General features: G+C 56.9%; 1 protein-coding gene across 1 annotated transcript in view; it reads right to left on the bottom strand.

Moving 5' to 3' along the window:
- The window catches only part of TRPM2 (transient receptor potential cation channel subfamily M member 2), a 50,572-nt gene that overhangs the window by 20,875 nt on the left and 2,324 nt on the right, over positions 1 to 27,373 (bottom strand). Inside the window, 13 exon segments of the mRNA XM_021679187.1 lie at positions 392 to 504; positions 1,000 to 1,145; positions 1,298 to 1,427; positions 2,744 to 2,881; positions 5,109 to 5,462; positions 5,654 to 5,775; positions 8,932 to 9,034; positions 11,573 to 11,773; positions 12,722 to 12,783; positions 14,015 to 14,195; positions 17,086 to 17,252; positions 18,948 to 19,128; positions 19,651 to 19,819. Of these exon segments, the coding sequence (XP_021534862.1) occupies positions 392 to 504; positions 1,000 to 1,145; positions 1,298 to 1,427; positions 2,744 to 2,881; positions 5,109 to 5,462; positions 5,654 to 5,775; positions 8,932 to 9,034; positions 11,573 to 11,773; positions 12,722 to 12,783; positions 14,015 to 14,195; positions 17,086 to 17,252; positions 18,948 to 19,128; positions 19,651 to 19,819 (2,067 nt within the window).

The following is a 27,373-nucleotide window of genomic DNA, read 5'->3' on the forward strand; positions in this document are numbered from 1 at the left end:
GCAGGGCAGGTGCTCAGTGTAAAGTAGGTGCTCAGGGCAGGGCAGGTGCTCAGGGCAGGGCAGGTGGGCAGGGAGGGCAGGTGGACAAGGCAGGGTGAGTGCTCAGGGTAGGGCAGGTGCTCAGGACAGGGCAGGTGGGCAGGGAGGGCAGGTGCTCAAGGCAGAGCAGGTGCTTAAGTCAGGTGAGTGACAACGCAGGGCAGGTGCTCAGCCCACAGTGGGTGCTTCACACAGGTGGGGACCCTCCCTCTGCCTCCCGCCCGCATGCCTCTCCCGCTGTAGGACCCAGGGGCAGCCATGAGGACAGGCATGACTTGCCCCCTGCAAGCGCAATGGGGAAGGACAGTCTGAGGCCCCGGCCCCTGCCCACAGCCCAGCAGCCACCTGGTACCTGAAGGAGATGAGGCTGGTATAGAGCAGCGGGAAGGCCAGCATACACAGGATCACCCGCCAGAGCCCATTGTCCACGCAGAGCTGGCCCCACCACACCTTGGTTAGAAAGGCCTGTGGAGAGAGGAGGCAGCTTCAGAATAGTGGGCGACCCTGGACCCCACCCCTGAGGGTGAAGGATGGGTCTGCTCTGTGCGAAGTGCCTGCATGCTCCCTAGCACAGTGCTCTGACCCCCCCGGGCCACACCGTGTGGTGGGCAGTGCAGGACAGACCCCATCATCTGCCGGCTGAGGAAGAGGCTCGCGGTGGGCAGGGCCCGGCCAGTCCTTCCCAGGGGAACGGGCTGGGGCCACCCGGAGGACTGCAGGCTCCCAGTTAGAACACCCCTGTAGGGATGAGCCTTCACAACCCACCACCCACTCTCTCTTAGCGTCAGTTTCCTGACCTGCAAAACGGGAGGGGAGCACACGACCAAGAGCCAGGCCCTGTCCCCGGGACCCTGGGCAACCGCAGCACAGGGACCTGTGTGCCTGAAGGTGAGCAAGAGGCTGCCTCGGCGCCCACAGCCCACAGGCAGCTCTTCCTGGAAGCGAGCCTCAGAAGGTCACCTGGATGCCTCCGTGAGACACGAACTTCATGTCCTTGGCCTGCAGGGCCAGCTGCAGGCAGGTGGTCTTCCCCCAGGCCTCCGACACACGGGTGAGCAGTTTCTGCGCTCTTTCCTCGTCCTTCCGGTGGCACTCGGTGAACACCCCTGGCGGAAGGAAGATCCATGTTCGACCTGGGGACAGCATCCGGGAGTGGCTCCTCCAGATGCCACGGTCCGAGCAGGACCAGGGATGAGGACCCTGGGGCGACATGTGAGGAGTTGAGCTATGGTCCAAGGCCACCACCCCATGAACTCACCGATGGCTCTGTGTTCATACTCATCAGCGAGCACCAGCATCCCCTCCAAGCTATCCGTGTCCTCCTCCTCCTTGGACAGCTCCTTTAGGATCTTGCTGCAGGCCAAGGCCGCCACAATGCAGTCCTGGCTCTGGGCACCAGGGAAGCTACTGTGAGGACCTGGACGGTCCAGCCCAGGAACCCCAGTCACACTGCCCGGGGGTGATGAGAACAGAGGCCTCACGACAGGGTGGGCCACTACGTGATTACATAAACCACTTGGGCCACCCCAAATCAGTAGGTGAGCCTGAGCTGGTGGCCCAGTCTCCTGCACCGGCCAGTGGGAGGGGTCTGCTTGCCCACCCAGAGCACAGCCCAGACAGCATGAGTCCCAGCACTGCCTGGGCATCTGGTCAACCCCAGGCACGGGGCTAAAGGACAGAAACGGGACCAGGTCCACACAAGTCCCCCTCAGGCTCTGGCCACCCTGCCTCAGTGGCACTGCCAGTCCCAGGCACCAGGGATGCTGAGAAAATCTCAGGGAGGCCTCTCAAAGCACAGCCCAGAGGCCCTGTCTGGCCCACAACAAGGGGCTGGTGGCAGAGCCTGGAAATCGTTGGTCCTCCCATGCACTGAGCCCCACAGAGCACACCCGAGGCCACAGTCAGGCCCAGCTCTGCCGCTGACGCACCACATGCCTTGGAAAGGACGAACCTCCCGGAACCATGGAGAGGGTGGAAGCCACCAGAGCCTCTCTGCTGGTGACACTGGGGAGGGGGCCAATTCCATAAAAGCAATTTGGAAATGCCAACACTGAGAAGTAGGGGACTTCTCTGAGAGAAAAATTACACCTTAATGTACCTTTAAGAAGAGAATCTGCTTGAAGTAAAGGAAAACCACGTGTGGGGCACTTGAGCCTGGCACGTCCTCCATCATGACCATGAAGCTGCCCACAGTCTAGTGATGAGGGAGCTGAGGGCCGATGTTCCCAAAGAGCTCACAAAGGCGCTCAGGGCAGATACATCGGGGGCTTGCTCCCCATCTGAGTAACAAACTGTCTCTGTCGAGATCCCTAATGGTCAGTGGAAGGAGATGCAGCCCCTCCAGGGAGGTCACCTTCTGCAGAGTCTCTACTGAGCAGGTCGGCCATGGCACAGGGGCCGACTCACCAGAACCCACCTGTGTCGCCATGGAGGTTGGCTCCACCCAGCTGTGCCTGCATGCTGAGCCTCCGCCCTGGACAGCACACCTTCTTAAAATTCTTTCCTTGCCTGAGCCAAGCTCTCTGTTCTCCAACACTGGGCACTCTGGGTCCCTTCTGGGGTCATGGACACCCACTGCTCTCCCTCCAAGGTCACGTGCTCCTCTACCTGCTGTTGGTCCTGGGCTTTCTGGCCACACTCCCTGGCTGGAGCCCTGTTACCTGTCCACACACGGTCATGCATCTTGAGAAACAGGTCTAGTTACCTGCGCCCAGATGATTTCTGCCAGCTCCCGACGGTTCTGGATGATGGCCCAAATGAGAAGATCACGGATTGGGTCCATGGTGAAGGACACATGTCCTGGTGAACGCTTGTGGAGGGACCGGAGACTCACTCCCTGCATCTGGTGAGCAGTGGACATTCAGAAACTCTCCTAGGTTCCCACTAGCGTCAGTATCCCTGGGTGGGCCTGTTGAGGGTGCAGGTCCTGAGCCCAGCTCCACACCCTCCCAGAACCACTGTCCCTAGAGGCTGAGCCCCCCCACACCTTTCCAGAACCACTATCCCTGGAGGGTGAGCCCTGCAACTTGCATTTTCAACACCACCTTAGACCAATTTCATGCATACTGGAGTTTTAAAACCGTCACTCTGGAGACATGTAGAAACATTCAGAAAGTGGAATACCCAGATAATTCCTTTGCCAACAATTGTAGCCTCTTATTTACACAACAGGCACCTCGAGTTTCCTTAATCTTATCTGATGGCATCAAAGCCTTTCTGTGATGTCAACTTCTAGCACAGAGTCTGTTCTAGATTCATGGCTGTGAGCTCCTCAAGGGAATCTACACAGTGTCTCCTGCAGAGAAGGCCAATAAGAAAGAGCCGAACAGACAATGATTACATGTGACCAGGAGGGCACCTTGCCCCCAGACACACTCAATTCACACAGTGATGCAGGAATCCAGGTTCCTGGCCCATCAATCAGTAAACACCTACTCAGACAGTCTGGAAACAATTTCCAGAAGTGAGAACACATTTCCCACACCACACACAAGATTCCACTTTCTTTAAGAAATTTTAGAAATTTCTTGAAGGCTTGTCTTTATATTAAAAGAAATTAGTTGACAAACTAAATAAATTACAGACATGGTTAACTATGAGCTTCCACTTTGGACCTTTTTAAAGGGTATCTTAAATACAATGGAATCAAGAAGAGCAGAATTGTTAATATACAAAACCAAGCCACAACAACATCTTTCTCAGGAGGGGTCAGACAGAGCTCCCCCGAGACAGTGGATGAATTTGAAAACCTGAAGGAATGGGATAATTTTCTACCAAAAAAACCCCCCCAAAACAACAACTACAAACCAAATCTGATTGTAGAACACATAGAAAACCTAAACCAAGAAATTATCAGAAGAGAAACTGGAGAAAGTTCTCAGAGCTACTACCCAAAAAGGCACTGAGCCCTGATGGACTAAGGGGGGCCCTGCCGAGCTTGTAAGAACAAAGAATTCCAGCCACATAGAATGTTCCAGAGCAAAGAAATAAGGAAGGTTTCCCAATGGTTTTCCCAAGGATAACATAAAGCTGATACCGGAACCTGACAAAGATAGCCCCCAAAATAAAACTACAATCAAAGGCTCAAAGATTCTGATGCAAAAACCATGAAAATATTGGCAACATAATCCAGCATCATACTAAACACATGTTCCGCTGCGATCAAGTTGAGATTAAAACAGGAATAAAAATGTTTTGCTATCAGGAAATCTATTAAAATAATTCAGCAAATTCATAGGTTAACAAAGAAGAGCAGTTCAAATTCTCAAAACGCACCTGACAAAACTCAGCACTTGGGCTTCGTTTGTGAAAGCTTCAAGAACCGGGGAGGTGGATACTCGCTAACATAACACTTAGTGCTGAGATGCTGCAGGATTCCCATCAAATATGGATAGAGACTAGAAAAGGACTTCTCCCGCAGTGCAGTGCACGTGCTGGGTACCCTCACGGTGATGCGGTGGAATCCTGCTGACCTGACCACACGGTGGCCAGGACTGGAGTTCATGGCATGAGGGGGACCATTTTCCCCACATAACCTTTTGTACCATTTGAAATTTTTAGAAAGGGAGAACTATGGACTGAAATGCGTCCCCAGAATTTGTATGTTGAAGCCCCAGCTCCTAAAGTGACTGTATTTGGAGACAGGGTGTCTAAGGAGGTGATTAGGGCCATAGGTTGTGGCCCTGCTTTGATAGGACTGGTGTCCCTATAAGAAGAGAGGACACCATTCCTCTCTGTATCTCTCTGCGTGCCCACGGAACAAAGACCACGTGTGGACGTGGCAAGAAGGCGGCCGTCCTCAAGCCAGGAAGAGAGGCCCCACTGGAAACCAACCCCGCAGACGTCTCGACCTCGGACTTAGCCTCCAGCCTGTGAGAGACTAAATGTCTGTTGTTTAAGCTGCCTGAGCTATGGTATCTTGTGATGGCGGCCCCGACAGACCAAGATAGGGATTGTATTTCTTTCCAATAACAATAAAAGATTATTTCTTTAAACAGAAGCACTAAGAACCTAGCAGCGGCCCAGCACCCAGGCCAGGCAGGGGGGGGAGCCCCGTCACCAGCACGCACATTGAGCTTGATGTTTGGCACGGGGAGCAGGAGATGGGGCCGATCGCCCGTCCGGGGCCGGGGGTACAGCGGCTGCGTGAAGTCCCCCAGGAGCTCGCGGAGCACCTGGGCCACGTGGTGCATCTGCACGCGGGGGGCCGTGGGCCTGGACGCCGGCCGCTCGGGCTCCTCGGCCAGCACCTTCTGCAGCTTGCTGTGGAACAGGCAGGAGGGGTCCAGGTGCTGGTATAAGTAGAGCAGGGTGTCCCAGGTCACGAACTCCTTGAGCCGCACCCCATTCTCCAGGAAGAGCTTCACGAACTCGGGCTTGTTGGAAATGAGGGCGGCCATCATCACGGGGTGCAGCTCTGAAGGCTGAGAGAGAGCAGCATGGGGGGCACGCCTCGCACACCCTGATCGCGGTGTGTCCGATTCGGGAAGGGAGGAAGTGACCAGGGTGCTCTCCACCAGCACGAGGCTGGGGTCTAGACAGAGGCCACCCTCAGGGCCTGTCCTTGCTCCTGCCGGCCAACAAGGCCGTCCGCAGGGCCTCCCAGGAGCCCTACCTTCCACTGCCGCTCGTCAGAGAAGATCTCGCTCCGGGCGATGTCTACGCGGTTCCACGCCACCGCCAACTTCAGCTGGTGGCCCCAGTTCTCGTGGCCAAAGTAGTCATGGCTCCGAGAGGCTGCAGGCAAAAGGCACTCGTGTCAGGGGGCTTTGGTCTGGGCCTCAAAGCCACTTCCCTGCAGCCGACAAAGTCAGACAGGGAGGCACCTGTCACCAAGCCTGGTCCTCCGACTTCGACCAAAGAGCGTGCCCAGCAGCAAAATCCGCCCCCGTGAAGGCGCTTTTCCTTTCAGTGCTGGAATCAGAGACTCTCCGGGTTTGGAGCATCGCTTGGGCTCACCCCTGCCCCCTGCCTGGTCAAGCCCCTTGTCCCCCAAGCTTCAGGAAAACACCGTCTTGGACAGACAGGCGTTTCTGAAGGAACATTCGGAAGTGACAGCTGCACATGCGATCCGTTCCCTTTCCCGCCTTCAGTGCAAAACCAGAGTTCAGCCAGGCTCTCACTGCGGGCATTCTGCCAACCAGTTCCTGCTCTCTCTTGCTGGCGTTGCGCACTAAATCCCGGGTGCTTACTTGGGGAAGGAAACAGCAACTTCGACCCTTTCTCACACCACACACTGCAGAAGCCAGAGTGAGGCGCAGTGCGGAGACGCGAGCAGAAGGCTGTGCCCGCAGCGAGGCCGCCTGAAGCCTGCAGCCACGGGCGCGGGGGTTTCTCGGGTGCGGGGAACATGAGCCACACGCGACAAAATGGACCGATTACGCTCCGGTGAAACCTAAGCCTTCCGCTCGCCAAGGACTCCTTGAAGGAGCTAGGAAACGGGGCCAGGACCCAAGAGAAAACACCCCCAGGGCATGTATCAGACAGAGGCCCAGTATCCGACTGCATCAAGAACTCTTATGACTCAAAAACGAGACGACCAACAACCAAATAAACGCGGACAGAAGACCTGAAAGACCCGTCACCAGGATGATACGTTCACGGCCAACAAGCCCAGGATGTCGCCGGCCATCGGGGAGACGCGAATTCAGACCACACTGAGCTGTCACCTCACACCCCTCGGACGGCGACTGCACTGAGGGACGGTGAAGACGCTGAGCCGCTAGAGGCCGCGTCCACGCCTGGCGGCGGGGTAAAGGGGTGTGATCTCGTTGGAAAACAGTTTGGCGGTTTCTTATCGAGTTAAACATACGCTTACCATAAAGAACCAGTAATTCCACCCCGAGATGTGGACCCAAGAGAAACGAGAATAGCAGCTTTATTTATAAGAGCCCCACGCTGGAGGCGGCCTGCGTGTCCAGCAACACATGCACTGGAAAACTAGCCCTGGAGGACTGCTCGCAGCAGAAAGGAACAGAGTTCTGGGACGTGCGACAACGCGGAAAAATCTCCAAGATGTTGCGCTGAGCCTGAGAAGCAGGACAGAAAGGAGTACTGCGTGTGGTTCCATTTATGTGAGGCTCTGTCATGGGGATAAGCCCGCCTATCAGGACAGAAAGCAGATAAATGGTCGCCTGAAGCACACAGAGGCACAGGGAGCTTTCAGGGGCGGGGGCGGGGGGAGATCGTGTCCCACGTCTGGATTGGATGGGTGCACGGGGGGGACATACCTGTTAAAATGCACATAGCAGTAAACCCGGGATGGGGGACTTCAACTGTATATAAGCCGTACCTCAATAAAGGTGATTTTTAAAAGGGGTTGTCATTGAAAAACCATATATATGTGTGTATTTCTATTTTTTCATATATACTCACATAATAAAGGGAGAGTCCCTTTCGCCCAGAGTCCCACTGCCTTTCTCCTGAGCAACGAATTACAACCAATTACTCTGTGTTGCTTCCAGAAATAAATGCGGCCTCTGTCTCTCCCCCGCGACCCGCTCTCCCCCCGGGCTGGGACTCGGGAGGCACCATCCATGGATGCTGCCCAACACAAGCTAAGGCCAAACAAGCTTTCCCTAACTCCTCACGGAGGGTGACCTACCTCTAAAGGGCACCGCCTTAAATGTGCAGCTCAGCGACTCTGGCTGACGTCTACACCTGTGTCCACCACCAGGATCGAGAAATGGAACTTTCCACCACCCCAGAGGCTCCGGCCCACCCTCCCGGCTCGGCGCGGGCCCCAGCAGGAACCACGATCCACAGCGCTGGCCTCACTGGGTCTTGGATGCCCGAGAGCACACTTGAGAGCAGACGTTGGGGTCCATCCTGGCCGTGGGCAAGGGGTCCTTCCCTCTGCAGCGTTATGCACAGATGGCCACACCCAGGGCCCCAGGGCCCCCCTTCACCGCCTTCGAGGGCATTTCCCCGGACGCGGGCGGCCTGGTGTCCCTCTTCTGGCTCCTTCGGCCACCTCACAGAAGGCTAGGAAGGGACAGACGCCCTCACGGCCCCGTCCTTGAACAGAAGGGTCGGGCGCCGCAAAGTGAGACTGTCGACCCCCTGCCATTCATGCCGGCTTTTCCGGAACCCCGTGCCCTTGCTGGTGGGGGTCTGTGGGGTCTGAGGGGTCCACCTCCTGCTCTGCCACATGGTCAGCCTCCACAGTTGCTCTGATTCTATTCAGCCGGCTCCTCCCGGCTCTTCTGTCTCCCTGGACAGAGGTCTTGATGTGGGGGCCCTGGTCCTGGTTTTAACCATCTCGCTGGTTGGAGGTTTTATGTCAGGAGGAGGTCGCAGAACAAAGCCGGGTTTGAGCCTCTCCCACCAGAGCTTCCTGCCCTGTCGCCCGGCTCTGCCTGGGCCGCGTCCCTGGAGGGTGAGGGGCCGCCAGCGGGCAGAACATCAGGACGTCTGCAGCCCTGTCGGAGCCAGTGGAGGGACGGGGGCATCTGTCTTCCCCCAGGAGGGGGAGGGGGGGCAGCGTGGGGCAGAGAGCAGGCCAAGGGGTTGGCCCAAGCCCGGCCACCGTGGGAGCTTTAGTGTCCGGGGGGTCCCTGCTGCATGTGAGGACGCATGGGAGGTCAGGGGCAGGCCTTCCGAGACCTGGAATCGTATGTGCAGCTGTGACGACCGTGGGGGGCACCTTAGTGCAGGTGTCCTTGGGTTCCCGTGAAGCAGAGAAGTTGCAGAAAGGAGCCCGAAACCCCAACACCGGCCGCAGGGCACCCCCCGCCTGGCAGGAGAGTGAGGTGGGCCCCAGCACGGTCCACCACCAGCTGCCCTCTGACCAGCACGTCTGACCCAGGGGTCGGGTTTTGGCTCATGCAAACTCAGGGTCCTGAGCCCCCTCGTTCTGCTTCTCCCTCTCGCCCCACCTTGCCTGACTCTCACCTTTCAGCAAGGCCTGCAGGATGGCCACGTCCACGTCCTGCTGGCCATCCTTGCCCTCCCGGAAGATGGTCAGCAGCTGCCGCCTCCGGACGATGTCTTGGATCTGCAATAGACATTGCCCGAGTGAGGTTTGGGGTGACACGCAGGCCCCCTGCCTCCTCAAAGGGCACCTGCAGAATCGAGACCCCAGACACACAGCCGAGCCCAGGCGTGAGTCCTGCCTGCCGGTGTGGCCTGGGCCGGCACTTCGCCTCCGTACGCCCCCAGTGGTGAGGATGAAGGCACGTAAGGACCAAATATGCAATATTCGTGAGTGGTCTGCCGGTGGAAACACAACCCAAGTGTAAGGAATTTCACACCGGCATGAGACCGTGTGTGTTGAATGCCGGAACCGCTGAACTTGAGTCTTCTCCCCCAGTCCTCCTGCCTGGGCCCTGCCACTCCTCACCTTGCCTACCTACCTGCCTGCCCGCCCACCAGCCATCCACCCACCCACCCACCTGTCCATGTACCTATCTATCTGCTCGTCCTACCTACCTACCTACCCGTCTGTCTATCCAGCCACCTACTCTATCCATCTGTCTGTCCATCCATCCGTCCGTCGTCCATCCATCCACGTACCTATCACCCATCTATCTATCACATGTAAGCCTGCTGCCAGGCACTGCTCCCCATCGGCCCTTCACCCTGAGGCCAGGGTGAGTCTTTCACAAGCACATCATACCGCGGCTCCCACGGGCCTCCGGCCTCTCTCCCTAGCTCCCTAGTCGGCCAACCCAGCCTTGCCCACCCTATCCCCCCCACCCCAGCCTGGCCCCCTCCCCACCTAGAGGGCGGCCTCACTCGCCCCACCTCCACCTCTAAGACCCCAACTTTCCCCATCCCTCAGGTCCACCTTTCACGCCGACTCCAAAATACCCCCCGTCTCCCTGCCCAGCCCCCCCACCCCCAGCTGAAATAATGTCTCCTGAGTTTAGGCCCTGAGCTGAGTGGGAGCAGCTGCCAGCGTTTGCGCTTATGCATGCGGACACAGTACCAAGCACTTTGTGTAGATACTCGCTGTCTGTTCTCTGAGCTTAAGCGATAATTATCCCTATTTTTATTATTATTATTATTATTTTTTAAAGATTTTATTTATTTGAGAGAGAGAGAGAGAGCACATGAGAGGGGGGAGGGTCAGAGGGAGAAGCAGACTCCCTGCCGAGCAGGGAGCCCGATGCAGGACTCGATCCTGGGACTCCAGGATCATGACCTGAGCCAAAGGCAGTTGCTTAACCAACTGAGCCACCCAGGCGCCCGATAATTATCCCTATTTTAAGGACAAGAAAAGCAACGCTCAGAGAGAGCAAACAATTCCCTTTTGACACACAGCTCTCTGGTGTTGGCTGCAAGCCCGCGCAATGAGCAACCCCTCACCACGGTGGATGTCCATGCCCACCCACGGCAGCAGCGGAGGGAACAAGACCCTCCTATTCATCCCAGCCACCACCCACGGTGTAGACCAATGCTCTGAGGTTTGTTGAATGAATAGCGGATCGGGACTCTGTAGCCGAGGGTCCCCCCCCCCTCCGAACCAGAATGACAATGAATGGCAAGACTTGAGATGGATTCTTTGCAGTCTGGCAGCTAGCTGCAGGGAGGGGAGGGGGGCTCTGCGTTCAGCCAACAGTGAGGAACCAACGTTCATCTCTTAGTTTCAACAGTGCGCCGCTCCTCTGCAGGATGTGGGCATCAGGAGAGGTTGGGTGAAGTGTGGATAGAAACCCTCTATCTTGGCAACTATCCTACAAAGCTAAAATTATTCCAGGATAAAAAGAGCGCGAGAGCAGGACCAGGGCCCTGGAAAGAGGCTGAGCCCAGCAGCTGAGGGCCAGGCCCGTCCCTCCCGGGGCGTGTGCCCGAGGTGTTAGCTGCGGGTTCGTGTCCCCAAATTCCTGGTGTCCACTCAGGATGTCCTGCCATGGTGCCCCTGCGGGGGGCCTCCTGGAGAGCAGGGGGATCCCCTGGAACTCTCCCTGCACCTGCAGATCCCCAGGAAGGGCCCCCATCTGCAGATGCCTCTAGCTGAGGGGTGCCCATGAAGCCCCTTCCAGATGCCACACGGGCCCCTCTCCCCTCACCTGCCTCCCTGGCTTGCCAGCCCTCAAACGCCTCCATTCATCTGCCCGGGGGCGGGGGGACGGGGCTGAGCTTGCCAGGCTGGCAGGCTGGGCCTGACCCTGCCGCCCGTGGCTGTCACCTGGAGCGCCCCTGTGGCCTGGATCTCGGCTCTCCAGCCCTCTGCCCCCGCCCTGGCCTCCGCGGCAGCCTCCTGCCCCCAACCCAGCAGGCCCCTCTTCTGAAGCAGCTGTGTGGTCAGCCCCCAATGTTCCCCAGCATAGGCCTGAACTTCGGGGGACAAGAGATTCAACACATGCCCACCCTTGGCAGGACAGTGTGTGGCCTCAGCTGAAGGCTTCCCAACCCACCCTGGGCCCCCTGCCTGCCCGGCACGAAGCCCCCACCCTCCAAAGTGCATGCCATGCCCCCGCCAGGCCCCCTGGGGTCTCCGTTTCTGGGCTGCAGCCCCGGTCCTGTTTCCAGGCTAACGGCGTCTGGGAGCTGGCTGCACACCTCCCGACCCACAGGCCTGTCTGCTCGCCTTTTTGGTCCACTCGACAATCCTGCTCTCGCTGAGGGTCTCAAACATCTCCTGGAAGAACACGCTGAGCTTCTGCTGAATCCTGGAGATGGTGATCTCGGATATGGGCAGGCCGGCCACCTGGGCAATGACGTCGGCCACGCGGCCCGAGCCCTCCACGACCACGCAGGGGGTGCCGTTGGTGATGGCGTTGTAGATGGTCTGCAAGGCAAGGGCCCCCCGTGAGCCCCGCGCTGACTCTCCCCGAACCGGGGACTTCTCCGGCAGCATGGCTCGGTATCAGAGCTAAGGCGCTCCTGCGAAACGTACCGAAAACATTGAGTTTGGTAGCATTCCCCTGCCCAGAGGGCAAAAGTGGCTCATCCTGATAGACCAGCTCCTTCAGGCCCATTGCTCAGGTGGACCATGACCACCGAAACAGAACCCCCATGACGTATCGGCCCACTGACCCGTGTCGCGGGAGAGGGTGCCGCCTGGCCCGGCCCTTGGGAAGGCCCAACGTGAGACCAGGACCACCAGGGCAGATCCCCCGACACCCAGGGTGAGGTCAGCTTCAGGAAGGGCCTCGGACCTCTGCGGGAAGACACCCTCCGGGCCGACGAGGCAGGTCTGGGTGCCACCTGTGGGACCCCGTGCAGAGCGCTGCACGTGGGCAGGGAGTGGGACACCAGGTGCACTCCCGTCCCCCCTGCGAGACATTTCCTACGGTCCTTCTGCCCCAAATGTGCTATTATCCTGCGGCAGAAGTGAAGTCAGGCAGCGCTCCAGCAGCGAGACCAACCTCACTCCGTGTACTGCGTTCTCCGTGGGAGCCAGCTTTACACTCAGCTGTGGTCCCGTGGGGCTGGGGCGGGGCCTGACCTCTGCGCTGACGCTCCCCCATCTGGCTCCGTCCTTGCTGCCATCCCCCGAGGGTCCCTCTTCCTGGCCACCTCGAAGTGGTGGCCAGGAAGGCCACCTTCCTGGCGCCTCCTCGAAGGCCACCTTCCCGCCACGCCTGGAAGGGCTCTGTCACACGCCCCCTCCCTTTCTCCCGGCACCCCCCCTTGCCAATGGCCCCGCGGGATGCTGGTCAGGGGGCTTCGGGCCAGCAGTACCCCCTGCAGCAGAGCTTGACCCCCAGAGCCCCCTCCCCCGGCCACTACTCACGTGCAGCGTGCCGGGCCCCCCTTCCAGCACCACACAGACGATGGGGATCTTGATGGCCACGCCTAGGATGAAGCACGGATCCCCAGTTTAGGGAACATGGGGGCTCAGACCCTCCACCTGGGCACTCTCGCCCGCCTCCCACCAGCTCTAGCCTAATCACGGCGGACGCATCCGATGGGAGATGCGCAGGAAGTACTCAGTAGCTTGCGCAGGCTGATGCTCTGCAGTCGGCGGACGACCTGCTTGCTCTGTGTAACAAGAGCAAATCCGAGGCCCTGAGACAGATCCTCCACCACGTACTCGCACTCCCGTTCTGGGGCGGGAGGGGAGGAGGGCCGTCTGCCTGGCCGGCCACCATGACCAGCCTGCTTCTCTCGCCAGCCCTTTTATGGCGCCTCAAACCTGGGCACACCATGGGGACACACCAAGCCAGTGAGCGGAAGGCACCGTCAAGGCGGGGGGGCACGGCACGGGGAGAGCAGGGCGATCCCCTGGAACGCTCCCTGCGCCTGCAGATCCCCAGGAGGGGCCCCCATCTGCAGACCTCTGTCCCACCATTCGCCCCCTGCCCTGGGCCTTTCATCCATCCTGGCGGCCTGGGGCCTGCTGAGGACTTTAGAAATCTCTCCGGGGCAGCAAACTTTGCCTCCAGGTGCCGCCGAGGTCGCTCTGCCCTCCCATCTGCACCCCCCCAGGCTCCCTCAGGCAAAGCTGGGCTCTAAGTTGTGGTCCCAGGCCAGCAGCACCAGCCTCACCTGAGGCCCGAGAACGGCCAGGTTGGCAGGTCCTCTGGGGGCTTGAACACCCCTGCTCACCGCTCTAAAAGCTCCCACCCAACCTGCTACGGAGCCGGAAACTCCTGCTATCCAGGTCCCCCCCCCTCTACCCCCCAAATCGTGCACGAATTCCTGCGTGTTTGCCCTTCCCGTGTCCCAGAACCCACCCCATCCCACCCACAAGGGAAACGGTGTCAGGGCCGCGTTCCGCACGTTCCTGTTTCTGAACTGAGCCCGGGTTTGTGGTGCAGAGTGACTGTAGGTGGTCTACGACCCGAGAGAGAGCAGAAAAACCGGGGGCCTGACCCCACTTCCCTCCACCAGTTAAATGGGGTGACAGAAGGCGTCCCCACTGAACGCGCACGGAGAGACGGTGGGAAGAAGTCCAGCTGTGCCCGATGGCGCCCCGAGCAGCCCGCCTGTTGAACGTCCTGCCACGGCCAGCTGTGCCCGGGACTCCTTGGCCAGCCGGCGCCCCCCGCCGCCCTGACAGCCCTCAAAAATACGCTCCACTCACCTCCTCTTTCCTTCGTCTGCTCAGATATGAACTTCTCCAGCTTCGTCCGCAGGGGAATCTCGACCCCATAGCGGCCGTGGGTCCCGTCGTCCACAAGGATGAAATGGGAGTGGTTACTGTCCAGGCAGGTCAGGTGCCCTTGGCCTTCCTCGTCCATGATGTACTCAGCAGGAAAGCTGCCCTGGGAACGGCCAGAGAAGCGTCAGACACGGACAGACGGGAAGTTCTGCGTCTTGAATGCTAGGAGTGGGGGGTCCGGTAGGCTGGATAATGAACCCCAAAGATAGGAAGTCCTAAACCCTGGAACCTGTGAACGTTACCTTATTTGGAAAAAGAGCCATTGCAGGTTTGATTGAGTTAAGCATAACATGGGAAGATTTTCCTGAAAGGTCCAGGCAGGTCCTAAATGTCACCCCAGGGTCCTTACAGGGGGAGGCAGAGGGAGATGGACCACCAGAGGGGGAGAGCCCGACGACCGTGAAGGCAGAGACCCCAGCACTGGGCCACAGCCAAGGACAGCCCGCAGCCGCCCGGCCAGGCGTGGCCCCCCCGAGCCCCACTGACTCCAGGAGTGGGAGAGAGCCGTGCAGATAGTCGCAAGAGCGGCGAGGGCTTGGAACGCGGGGTCGGGTGGAGGCTGACTGAACACGGGCACGTGGTAGAAGAGGCCCGGCCGCCTGGAGCAGACAGCGCTGGGCGGGCGCGCAGGGCAGAGGGCTCGGCGGGCGCCGCCAGAGGGGGTGGGGAGCGGGCTGAGCGAGCCAAGGCTGTCTCCAGCAGCAGAGTGTCCCTGGCCGTATGGACGGACGCTGAGGTGCTGCTGGGGGCGGCCCGGAGGGACACGAGGACCATGGCATTGGAAACGGGAGGAGGGTGACCGTCCTCTCTGAGGACCGATCCAGGAGGGACGGCAGCGGGGCCAGCACACACAGAAAGCGGAGCTGAGCCGTGTGGGGCCGCCGTGCGGAGAGCGCGAGGGTAAGCGAGGGGCATGGACGCTGAGCCAGGGGCTTTCTGAACAGCCATGCAGGTGCCTCCTGGCTTCTTCTTGCTGAGAAAGGGGACAGGCTGAGGGGACCGGGACTTGATGACGGGGGACACGCTCAGCCTGTCCCGATTGCGACGCCTGCCTGCAAGCTCCCGGCTCGCGGACAGGAGGCCCCTCTCAGGCGGGGCTGGACCTTTGCTGGGGATGCGACAAGAGGCGTGTGACTGGGGGCTCAACCATCTCGGGGGACCCTGGAACACAGGCGGCATGGGGACCGGCTCCGTGTCTGTGGCATGCCCCCCACCCCGGGACACACGCCGCAAAAACAGGATGTTGGGTCAGCAGAAGCACTGCTAACTTGGACCAAAGGGAAACAGGATCTGGACTCCCAAACCTCTTCAGGCGGGAAACAGCAGATAACCTTCAAGAAAACGGCATGATCATCCCCGGGGCAGGGTCACGGACGAGGCAGAGGCTGGGCCTCAAGTCACAGAGATTCCAGAGTTCAGCGACCTAACGGATTTCCCCGTTGGGCTTGGGGATTGCTGGGGACCCGGGACCCCTTTATTCCTGGCACGTTCCCCTTTCTGGGAGGAGAACATGCAGCTATTCTAGGATGCCCATCCCATTATTATATTCCGGAAGAAAGTAACTTGTTTTCCATGGCACGGGGCCACGCACGAGGGGGAGCCTTGTCCCAGGATGGATCCCACGTAGAGCGTCGTTCATGCTGATTTGGATGATTCAGATAATGAGATCGGGCACTTTTTGGCTGAGCGGATGCTGTAATGGGTTGATAAGGTGGGGAGCCTAGGGATGGGGTGAATATACTTTGTGTGGGGGACGGACGTAAATCTTTGGGGGTCAGAGGGTAGCCTGCAGCGGGCAAGCCTCTGTCATCCAAAGACATCAGGACCCCGAGCCAGGGAAGGCCCACCGGCCAGCAGAATCTGCAGGAGGCAGAAGCAGCCTCCCCAGAGCCTCTGGAGGGAGGACAGCCTGTCCGCACCTTGACTGTGGCGAGGGAGGCTCATTCCAGACCTCTGGCCTCCGGAAGTGGAAGAATGCATTTCTGCTGCTCTCAGCCACCAGGTTTGCGATCACGGGTTCCAGCAGCCCCTGGACACTGATCCAGGGGGGACGGCTGAGGGGCCAGCGCACACGTCCCCTGTGGTCCACAGAGGACGGCAGGGAGCTGTCATGGGGACAAAGTCAAGAGTGGTCTCGGAAGTCACCCCGTCTCTCTTGGCCTCGGGTTTCCACTCCCTGGAATGAGCAGGCAAGGTGGAGCAGTCCCGTCCCTCTAAACACACCTGTGGCTCTGACACAGGAGGACGAAGCCTGGCCAGTCACCAGCAACCGTGATGGAAAAGGGGTCACCGTCACAGAAGGGATCTTCCTGGGAAAGAGCACTCAGCGCCGTGGCCCCGAAACCGGGAGGCCCCCATTCGTAAATTGCCACTCGTGGGCCCGTCATGGGCCCGTGTGTCGCAGGTCGTGTCTGACTGTGTGTTAGGTGGCCAGGTGCTCCTTGTGCCACATCCACTGTGTCCTTCAACAATCTCGTCGGAGGAACCCGATGATCTTTCCAACGCACGTCTCCGCGTTCAAGCGAAGGCCCCCACTACCGTTCCCGCGGCAACACACGGGCGTGGCAGCGACTGCCAGAAACCGCTCTGGGCTGGAGCCACTGCAGCATGCGGGGTTCCAAGGGTTCTATCAGGCTCTGGGACCACACAGCCTCGGCTCACCCTAACCCAGACGTGCCCTGCCCTCTGCGGAATCCGTGTCTCATCTGAGCAGCTGTTCCGACGACCTGTGGTGGCTCTGAAGCGGCTCCTACGTGGACCCGTCCTGTGGTTGTAAGGGAGTCCAGCCGAGCTAGCTGCCTCCCCCGGTCACCAGGGTCTGTGGTGCAGCCGGGCATGAGACCCGGTCTCCTGTGCCCCTGTCCAGGCTCTTCCCTCTCCGCTGCATTTACCCCGGTGTCCAGACGGTGGCCTGTCCACTGCAGGCCTGGGCGCTGGGATCCTACACCTCACCTCCCCTGCCCCCGAGCCCCAGGGGAGGTCGCCGAGCTCACCGAGGGGTGGATCAGGCCTTCCCGGTTGTGCACGGTACCCCACGTGGCAATTCCGACAGTGACGACTTCTTCTTCATTGTAGCTGCTGCTCAGGGTGAAGTCCCGCACCGCCTTGCCCACCTGCTTCATCACGCCCGTGTGGGACCCGCCGGTGATAATCCAGGCCCCTGGGGAGAGGAGCAGAGGTGCGCACCTGCCACGCACAAGCCTGACGCCGAGGGCCCTGTGTGCTTCCCATGCTCACTCCCCTTTATCTGCGGGCCCCTCCTCAAGGGCTCTCTAACTCATCACCAGGCCTAAGTCTCAGAACCAGGACCACGGAGGAAACCACACTGTGATTCTGTCTTCAAGGTGCGGCTCTGGGGGCCAAGGTCTCCCACCTGCTCAGGTAGGCGGTGGGGACAAGAACGGGGACAGCAGGCCTCTGTCCCCACCTGCCCGTTGCTTATTCTCTGTCCTGGACTCAGGAACACGTTTGTCTGAATTCTTCTACTCCAAGACATAAAAGTCCCTTCTTCCCCTCAGTTCCTGGGGCCTGAGTGTGGTGGACTATTCCGCTACTCCTGACCTGCTCACCCTGCCACGCTGCCCATTGGCACGTGGCTTGCAGTGGCCCCGGCAGGGCACCCCCTTCCCAGCCACGGCCCAGCCCGGGGACCTGCTTGGTCACCGCACGCAGGCGAGGAGCATGCACGCCAGGCCTGGGCGCTGTGAATTTGTGCCGCAGCTGTTCTTGCTGCGTCTCTCCTGCCACGAGAAAGCCGATCCCCGTGGGGTCTGCTCCCCTAAGCTGTGTCCCAGGTGAAGGGAGATGGGGGAGAGCTGCCACCATGGGCCTGCAGTTGCCTGCTGGGAACACGGGCAAAGGGTGGAGTTCACAGCTGTGCGGTCGCCTGTTCCCAGGGCCATGACGACCACGGCACGGAAGCCAGCTCTGCGTGGCCATAAGGAACAAGCTCAAACACGCGGCTTGGGCTTTGGGGCTGGGACACGGCAGCCAGGACATTGCTACTGAACGCGAAAAAGACGACCATCAAGACTTGTCACCTGTGATGACCTGGGGGACAGGTGAGCACCTAACAGGTTCACAGCCGAGCTCACGAGTGTGCCTGGGTGATGGTCAGCTGCACTTAGCCGAGTCCCGCGTGCTGAGGAGACTCCAAGAGACGCGGGCCAGGAGGACTCAGACTGAGCCTCTGTTTCAGGGCAAGGACCAGAGGGCGTGGGCCTCCTATGCTGCTAAAACCGGATCCTAGAAAGAGGGTCAGTGTCCCCCTGGATGGCCCAGTCTCACCTGGACCCAGAACCCTCGCTCTCCTGCCGTTAACTTACCCAGTGTAGCCCCCCTGGAGGCCAGGGGCACCATGGCTACTCCTCCAGCGTCCCTCTGAGAGAGAGCCAAGGGCCGCCTCCCGTGGAGCGCACGCAGCCTCGGGCCCTGCCCTGTGCTCACGAGGTGTGGCCTCGGGGGGCATGGAGCCCTGAGGCAGTCACCTCACACAGCAGTCCCTCCTTCCCAGATGTGGACAGAGGGATGAGGTAACAGGGATCTGGTTAACAGAGACCCTCACCGACATCCCCACGACTAACACAACCACCTCCAGGCTCCTCCACTGGCCACCACATTGGCTCACAGTTAACTCGGGCCTCCTGTGGGTATAGAGCAGTGTGGTGCCATCAGGAGCTTGCTAGAGCCACGTCCACCCCACGAGCAAGCCTCGCAGCTGCCACTGTGGGCCCGCAAGGCCCGGCTGAGTCTGACCTCGCAGGGCATGGCCTCGGTGACCCCTGGGGACTGCTCCAGTCCCAGCACCCCGTGCTGTCCGCTCAGCCCGCCCACGGCTCCCAGCCCCAAGTGCTACCTGTGGTCTGGGCCACCTTGACCAGGCCTCTTCGGAAGACACTCTTCAGCCTGGGCTTCATGTTGAAGTCCTTGGCCCCGCCTGTCACCGAGATGAGGAGGTTGGGGATGTCCAGGCCCCAGTACTGGGTCATGAGGTGGTAGATCACGCTGGGGGGCGTGTCCTGGGAGAGGCGAACGTACTACAGGGAAGTCAGAGGACAGCAGAGGACACCCTGTGTCAGCAAGTGGCCAGCCCAGCCCCAGAGATGGCAGTGCAGCCACGCCCGAGAGCCCAAGCCAGGGGATGGACACCTCCCACCCTGGGTCTCGAGTCAATGAGTAGAAGTGGCCACACCCAAGTAGGATTAGGATTGAGAGGAAGGGGGAAGGGGCGAAGGCCCAGCGAGATGACAGGCCACCCCTGGGGAGACCAGCCCCCATCTTCCCAGCTCCCTCGGCCCAGCCCCGTGCCCACAGCACCCTCCCCACCCTGCTTCTCTGCTGTAGGACGCACCCTGCCCTGTGGTGACCCAGAACTCAGAGCACCGTGGGTCTCCTGTGAGCCTTGTGGAGCCCCCGCCCACCCCTCCCCTAGTGCTGGCAGGCTGGATGCCTTGGGTTTCAGCCAGCCTCTCTCTCCCATGCCAGGAAGTCCTGGCCACTCAGATCATGGAAGGTTGACGCGAGTCCACAGTGAAAGCAATGGAGGGATGAGGACCAACCTTTCCCACCTTCTGGCTCAGGCCCGTGAAAACAAGGTCACCAAAGGCGTCTGTTGGCATCTCCTGCACATGTTTTTTGGGGTCCCAATCCTTGCCCTGCAAAGTGTGGGGCCTGGTAGCCTCCTCCAAGTGTTGTTGCCGTGTGTATCCACACTCACACACCACCTTCCTGCAAAGACCACACAGTCACTGGAGGAAGCAAGGTGCCCCTGTGCTCCCCTCTGGGGTGTCAGGACTTCCAGCCCCCAGCAGTGAGGAGGCACCCCCAGCAGCAGGGTCAGTGGAGGCCCAGTGGGGAGCAGAGCATCCCTCCCACACCCACAAGAACAAGAAGCCCCTCCCTGCCAAGAATCAACTCAGGCTGAGAGGGGCTTGGACTTCTTTGCCCACATGGCAATAATGAGGCAGTGGCTCCCTTCCCCATAGATAGGTCATAGGCGACCCACTAAAACACAGGATGCAGAATCTTATATATCATACCCCAAATATCACAGTTTCAAATTGAAAATCACTAGTCATACCAGGATCGGGAAAATCTGCACCAGAATGAGCAAAGACAGCGGCCACCAATGCCAAGGTGTTACAGACGTTAGGATTAACTGTCAAGGATTTTACGGCAGCTATCTTAAAAATGCTTTACCAGGGAATCATGAACACGCTTGAAAAAAAAAGAAAAAATGTAAAGTCTCAGCAAAGAAATAGAAGGTACATCAAATGGAAATTTAGAAGTAAAAAATGCACTAACCAACCAAATTTCAAAAAAAAAAAGATCAGTGGGTGAACTCAGCCAATGAATGAAGGTGGCAGAGGAGAGAATCCATGAACTTAAAGATAGAACATAGAAATAACCCAATACAAACACCAGAGAGAAAACAGACCTAAATAAACAACCAAGTGAGGAGCCTCTAGGACCTGCAGAACTATGACGAAAGACCAAACATGCATGTCATCAGAGTCCCAGAGGGAAGAGAGAAAGGAGGCAGGGCTGGAAAAGCATGTAAAGAAATTATGACCAATCACAATGAGCACTGAGTTATGTATGGAAGGGTTGAATCACTATATTATACACCTGAAACCAATATCACACTGTACATTAACCATACTGGAATTAAAATTTAAAAGTTAATAAAGAAAAATATGACCAAATGGGAGCTTTCCCAGCAATGCAAGGTTGGGTTATCATATTAACAGAATAAGGAAAAAAAGTCTAATGATCATTTGCTTGAGTACCTAAAGTGTTTTACCAAATTCAACACCCGTTTATAATAGCGACTCTCAACAAAGTAAGAACGGAGGGGAACTTTCTCGACCTGGTGAAAAAGCATCTGTGAAAATCCTACTGCTAACATCATACTCAAGGATGAAAGGCTGAGTACTTTGTCACGAAGACTGGGGACAAGACAGTGGTGTTGACCCTCAACTCTGCTGTGCAGCATGGCACTGGAGGTCCTAGCTAACGGAATGGCAGAAAAAAGGGAAAAAAAAGGAAAGAAGAGAAAAGAAAAAAGGAGGGAAGGAGGGAAAGGAAAGAAAAGGCACACAAATAGGAAAAGAAGTAAAGCTATCTTTATTCACAAATGACATAATTTGGTGTGTAGAAAATCCTAAGGACTCTACAAAAAGCTGTAAGACTGACAATGAGTCCAACACAATTGTAGGGTACAACATCAACAGAAATAAATCCATTCTATGTCAATTAGAAACTGAACAATTAGAAACTGAAACCAAAACAAAATACTACCTATAATAGCAAAGAAACATAAAAAACGGCCAAAATCTCCTGCATTTGGAAAGAAGACATAAATCTACAATTCAAGAATCTCAAGGAACACCAAACACGATAAACCCAAAGACATGTATGCCAGGATACGTGAAATCAAATGTCTATAAACCAAAGACAAAAGAAAAAATCTTAAACGCAGCAAGACAGAAATGACACCTTAACTACTGGGGGGAAATCATTCAAATAACAAACAACTTCTTATCAGAAACCAGAAAGAAGTGCAAGGAGGAAGTGGCAAACAAAACCAGAACCTCCGACCCAGAATTCTCTACTCAGCAAACATCATTCACACGGGAAGCGGAAGTTGGACATCCTCAAATGCAGGAAAACTAAGGGAATCACCCACAGAGCTACCCAAAAAGGATGGATGAAGGACATTCTCTTAACAGAAATGGAGTGATAGCAGGTGAAATTGTTGAATATCAGAAAGGAAGAAAGAACAATAGGAAGGGTAAATGGGACTCCAAAGAGATGTCTGAGTCCCTCAGAAGCGCAGAAAAAGAAAAACAAAAAAAACCAAACTGAAAACAGAAAAATGCAGCAGCAGACTTAAATCCTAACATATTGATAATTACATTAAATATAATGTCCTAAATATGCCAATTTAAAAAAACACTGATCAGCAGAGTGGGTTAAAAAAATAAGACCTAATTATTTGTTTTTTTCAAAAATCTCACTTCCAGTATAATGATGGTGGCAAGCTGGAAGTGACCAGACCACTCAGCAATGAAGAGGAGAAGACTGGACACACACAACACAAGTGGATCTTGAAGGCATTGTGCTGAGGGAAAAACTGAAAAGACCACGTAGGGTAGGATTCCTCATGTGACATTCTCGAGGTGAGAAAGTTATAGGGATAAAGAACAGATTCATGGCTGCCAGGGGTTAGGGTGACGGGGGCAGAGGACATGAGTAACCAGTGGTGGAACCAGGGGAGATATCTTTTGTGTCTCTGCAACTTCCCAAACTCTATAATTATTCCAAAATAAAAAGGTTAAAAATCCCCAGATGGTGCAGGCTCCAAGCAGGACCTTCTAGACACAGGCCCAGCAGGATGCACGGGGCCCCCACCCTGCAGCCCAGACCCGGGCCCAGCTGGCCTAACCTGGGTGCTGCTACAGGAGAACCCCATCTCTAGGACTCCCCGCTCTGGTTTCTGCTTTCCCCACAAGAATGCACCAGCGCCCCCTGTCAGCTATGACCTCCTCTCTTATTTCCTTCATGTGCATGGGTTGAGACTTTTTATTCCTTTACTGCTATTCACTGGGGCTACAGGAGAGAGAGGAGATAAACATGCTCTTTATACCTTGTTTAACTGGAAATCATGAATTTTTAGGTTCTGACTTTTTGTTAGTACCGAGTGACCTGAAAGACAAGATCCAAATGAGACAGAACAACCAGTCCAAGGCCAGGTGAGACCAGGGCCAGGTGAGGCCGGGGCCAGGTAGCACAGGGAAAGGACGGCTGGGCTGCCCTGTCACTGGCTTTCCATTTCTCTGCTGGTAGATAAGGAAAACAGTGCATTCCCTGACCCCTACCCTACTAAATGTTTTGAGGGTCAAACAAGGTTCTAGAAATAATTTTTTAAAGATTTTATTTATTTATTTGAGAGAGAGAGAGAGAGAGAGAGAGTGCGCATGAGCCGGGGGAGGGGCAGAGCAATAAGCAGACTCCCTGCTGAGCACAGAGCCCAACGCAGGGCTCAATCCCAGGACCCCGAGATCACAACCTGAGCCAAAGTCTGATGCCCAACCAACTGAGCCACCCAGGTGCCCCTAGAAATAATTGATAAAACTAGCGCAAAACAGTTGACCATGCAGAGCACCAAGGATGGGTTAAGAAATGCACAGCCTCTTACACCACAAACAGAAATCTACTCAAAATGGATGAAAGACCTAAACATGAGCCAGGAATCCATCAAAATCCTGGAGGAGAACATAGGCTGCAACCTCTGTGACCTCAGCCTCAGCAACTTCTTGCTAGACACGTCTCCAAAGGCAAGGGAAGCCAGAGCAAAAATGAACTATTGGGACTTCATCAAGATAAAAAGCTTTTGCACAGCAAAGGAAACAGTCAACAAAACCAAAAGACAACCGACAGAATGGGAGAAGATATTTGCAAATGACATATCAGATAAAGGGCTAGTATCCAAAATCTATAAAGAACTTATCAAACTCAACACCCAAAGAACAAATAATCCAATCAAGAAATGGGCAGAAGACATGAACGGACATTTCTCCTAAGAAGACATCCAAATGGCCAACAGACACATGAAAAGATGCTCAACATCACTCAGCATCAGGGAAATCCAAATCAAAACCACAATGAGATACCACCTCACACCAGTCAGAATGGCTAAAATTAACAAGTCAGGACACGACAAATGTTGGCGGGGATGCGGAGAAAGGGGAACCCTCCTACACTGTTGGTGGGAATGCAAGCTGGTGCAGCCACTCTGGAAAACAGTATGGAGGTTCCTCAAGAAGTGAAAAATAGAGCTACCCTACGACCCAGCAATTGCACTACTAGATATTTACCCCAAAGATACAAATGTAGGGATCCGAAGGGGCACATGCACCCCAATGTTTATAGCAGCAATGTCCACAATAGCCAAACTGTGGAAAGTGCCATGATGTCCGTCAACAGATGAATGGATAAAGAAGATGTGGTTCATATATACAATGGAATATTTGGCAGCCATAAAAAAATGAAAGCTAGTCATTTGCAACGATGTGGATGGAATTAGAGGGTTTTATGCTAAGTGAAATAAGTTAATCAGGGAAAGACAATTATCATATGATCTCACTCATATGTGGAATTTAAGAAACTAAACAGAGGAGCATAGAGGAAGGGAAGGAAAAACAAAACAAGGTGTAGTCCGAGAGGGAAACAAACCACGAGAGGAATCACAGGAAACAAACTGAGGGTTGCTGGAGGGGAGAGGGATGGGGGAATGGGGTAACTGGGTGATGGGCATTAAGGAGGGCACGTGGGTGTTCTATGCAACTGATGAATCACTGACCTCTACCCCTGAAACTAATAATACAGTATACGTTAACTACATTGAATTTAAATAAAAAATTAAGAGACCCACAGCCTGCCCTGCACCCAGTGCTCCTGGGCTCCTCCAGGGCTGCCCTTCCTGCTGTGTGGAGTGACCACAGAGCCTCCCACTGCTCTGAGCACAAGGGCCCACCCGTGGCGAGCTCAGGGCATGCCCTCTGACCTCCTCCACAGACCTCCTAAGGGGGACTCAAGGCACTCTCAGACCTGCAATGATCTCGGGGTACATGTGGGCTATGTGACGTCCTCGACCTATGGTCCACGGCAGGTACGGAGCCACCAGGATGAGGACCCAGCTCTTTATCTTGGCCCAGTGCTGCCCCAGACTTTCTACGTCTCTAATAGCCTGTGACAGGCCACCTCCTTAGCTGGTCTCTGAGCCAGCCCCTCTGCTGAGCTTAGATCTTAAATCTACGTGGCTTCCCAAGCTGACTCAAGGCAGGAAACAGCACCCAGTCCACTGGCCCAGAAGTGAAATAACCAGAGCTTTTCTGCGGGGCTCTTGGCCCAGACGGGCATAAAGGGGAACACCAGCACCAGCCCTGTGGGAGGATGGAGCGTGCAGCGGCTCAGTCTCTCCGTCTGGGTCCCTCCCAGCCGTCCAGAGAGGCACCTTGTCCCACTGAGCACGCTCGCCTCATCCTGAAGATCGTTTCCAAAACATCCACTTCGGTCTGTGTGTGACGGCGGAGGATTTGGTGTTCCAGGGAAGAGAACCACACGCCAGGGCCGCGAGGTAAACATGATAGAATGCGGGACGGTCCGGGGTGGTGGTAGGGAGAAGGGCAGAGCTGAGCAGGACCCTCGGGACACGGGACTAATGAGAGACGGCAGGTGAGGCGGGGGGCTCCTGTCTGGAAGAAGGTGCGGGAGACCCTAGCGCATTTGATGGAAATGTTTAAAGTGTGGAAATACATCTATTTTGAGGCTCCGTTGGTGATGGGGAGGACCTTCCCTGCTGGAGGGACCCGTCTGATGGGCGAGAAGAGAAGGGCTCTGGGCAGGACACGCTCCCGGCAGGCCTGACGCTGCGGTCAGAGGGGCCTGCTCACACGTCTGGCCCCTGCTGGCCCCTGCCCACCGGCTTTCAGAGCGCTCTGCAGTCCCTGACCCGTGGGCCCTGCTGTGGGCCCACACCGTGCAGACGCTGGGATTTATGCAGAACACCTGCTTTCCCTCAGGGCCTGGGACTTGGGGGGTGCTAGGCAAAGGTGCCTATGGGATCAGCCCACAGGGCTAACCCCGGCCACTGAGTCCCCAGTGGCTTAGCGGGACAGAGACACGGTGCACGGCTTCCTGCATTTTTCCCAGCTGGCCTGCCCCTCAGGAGGGGGAGAGCGTCGCAAGCCTGCGCGTGGGGGTCTCCGGACCCCGCTTGTGTGTTTTCCCTTGCTGAGCCTGGTGTGCATCCCTGTGACAGCTTGTTGCTGGGTCCCAGAAGTCTTAGCAAATCACTGAACTCGTAGAGCGGCCTCGAGGACCCCCAGAAACCAGCCGCCACCGCCCACCTCCGCCTGGAAACAGCCCCCCTTCCTCCCTGGGGCCTGCCCGCCCGCGGGGAGCACCTTCCGCGTGGGAAACACGCTGATGAGCGGCAGGCTGCGGACACACTGTCCTCCTCCATGCTCACCAGGGCGCCAGGCAGCGGTGGCGGCCCCAACCACCAGGCACCCGACCGCTCCGCAGACCCCACTCTTGCCACGTGGGGTCCCAAATCTTCGAGAAGGAAAGTAAGAGATCATGAGGATGCTCTCTTCTTCAGTGAACGTGCTCTAGGACCCAATCTGAGGGCCACTGGTGCTTCCGGGCGGTGACCCAGACACTGGCCGCCTCCAGGACCCCCAACACGCCTGGTGAGTTCCCAGTTGGCGGAGGACGGAAAACCTCCGCGCAGCCGCACCTCGCCAAGCTTTCCGCCCTCCCTGCAGTTCCTGACGCCCCAGGCCCTGGAGCTCTCCCCAGGACCTCCGGAAGCCTGCTTCCCCTTTCCAGCTATAAATCCTATCCCCGAGTTCGCATTCATTTAAATCTTCTGAAACACAATTTAGGGAAATGCATCAATAAGACGGCCAATCAGGAAACAGTGGACTCCATTCATTCTAGTCGCTGTTAACCAGTTACACTGACATGTACTCAGAATAAAATACCTCTAGGTGCCCCCCAACTTTCTGGCCCTCACGGGTCCCATGGTCCCCAATCGTCAATGTAACATCCAAGGGGACGAGCCACTCCACCTGCTATCTCCCTGTGTCACGCCCTGCATTAAACCTGATGCTAATAAAGGTGCTTCTGGAAATTTCCAGAACCAAACACATCCTGAGCACTTTTTCAATGTGGGGAAAGGGGTAGGAAGCCCCATTTCAGCCTCAAACCCAAGCTGTGTCCCCCAGCCCTCGCTGACCCCTGTCGACATTCCTCACGGGGTCGTAACTCAGAGCAAAGAAGGGGTCCGGAGTTCCATCGGTGGCGCCCCGGAGCCCCTGCAAGCTGGAAACCAGACATGGTACGTCTCAGAATGACTCTGCAGCCAGTGAGTCCTGTATGGGGACTTTGGGTGGCTCTAGTTCTCTCTGAGGCTATGTCCATAAGCTTATTTTAACATAACTAAAACCGGAAACCTCGACACAACGCTCTCTCTGTACGTTGTCAGACTGAGCCATGTGGCCTAGAAACCACCCGCCGCATGTATCAGAGGTCACTCTGAGCTGGAGCAGGCTGGCAGCCGTCTGGCTCAGGGGTCTACTCCCAGCACTGAGAGGTGAGGACCCGTCTCTGAAGCGGGGCCAAGCCAGGGGCGTGAACCCCGACACGTGTGCAGGATGTGCACCCAGACACGTGTGCAGGACGTGCGGGGCGTGCACCCCGACACGTGTGCAG

This window comes from Neomonachus schauinslandi, chromosome 1, assembly GCF_002201575.2.
Source record: "Neomonachus schauinslandi chromosome 1, ASM220157v2, whole genome shotgun sequence".
NCBI classification, from domain to species: Eukaryota; Metazoa; Chordata; class Mammalia; order Carnivora; family Phocidae; genus Neomonachus; species Neomonachus schauinslandi.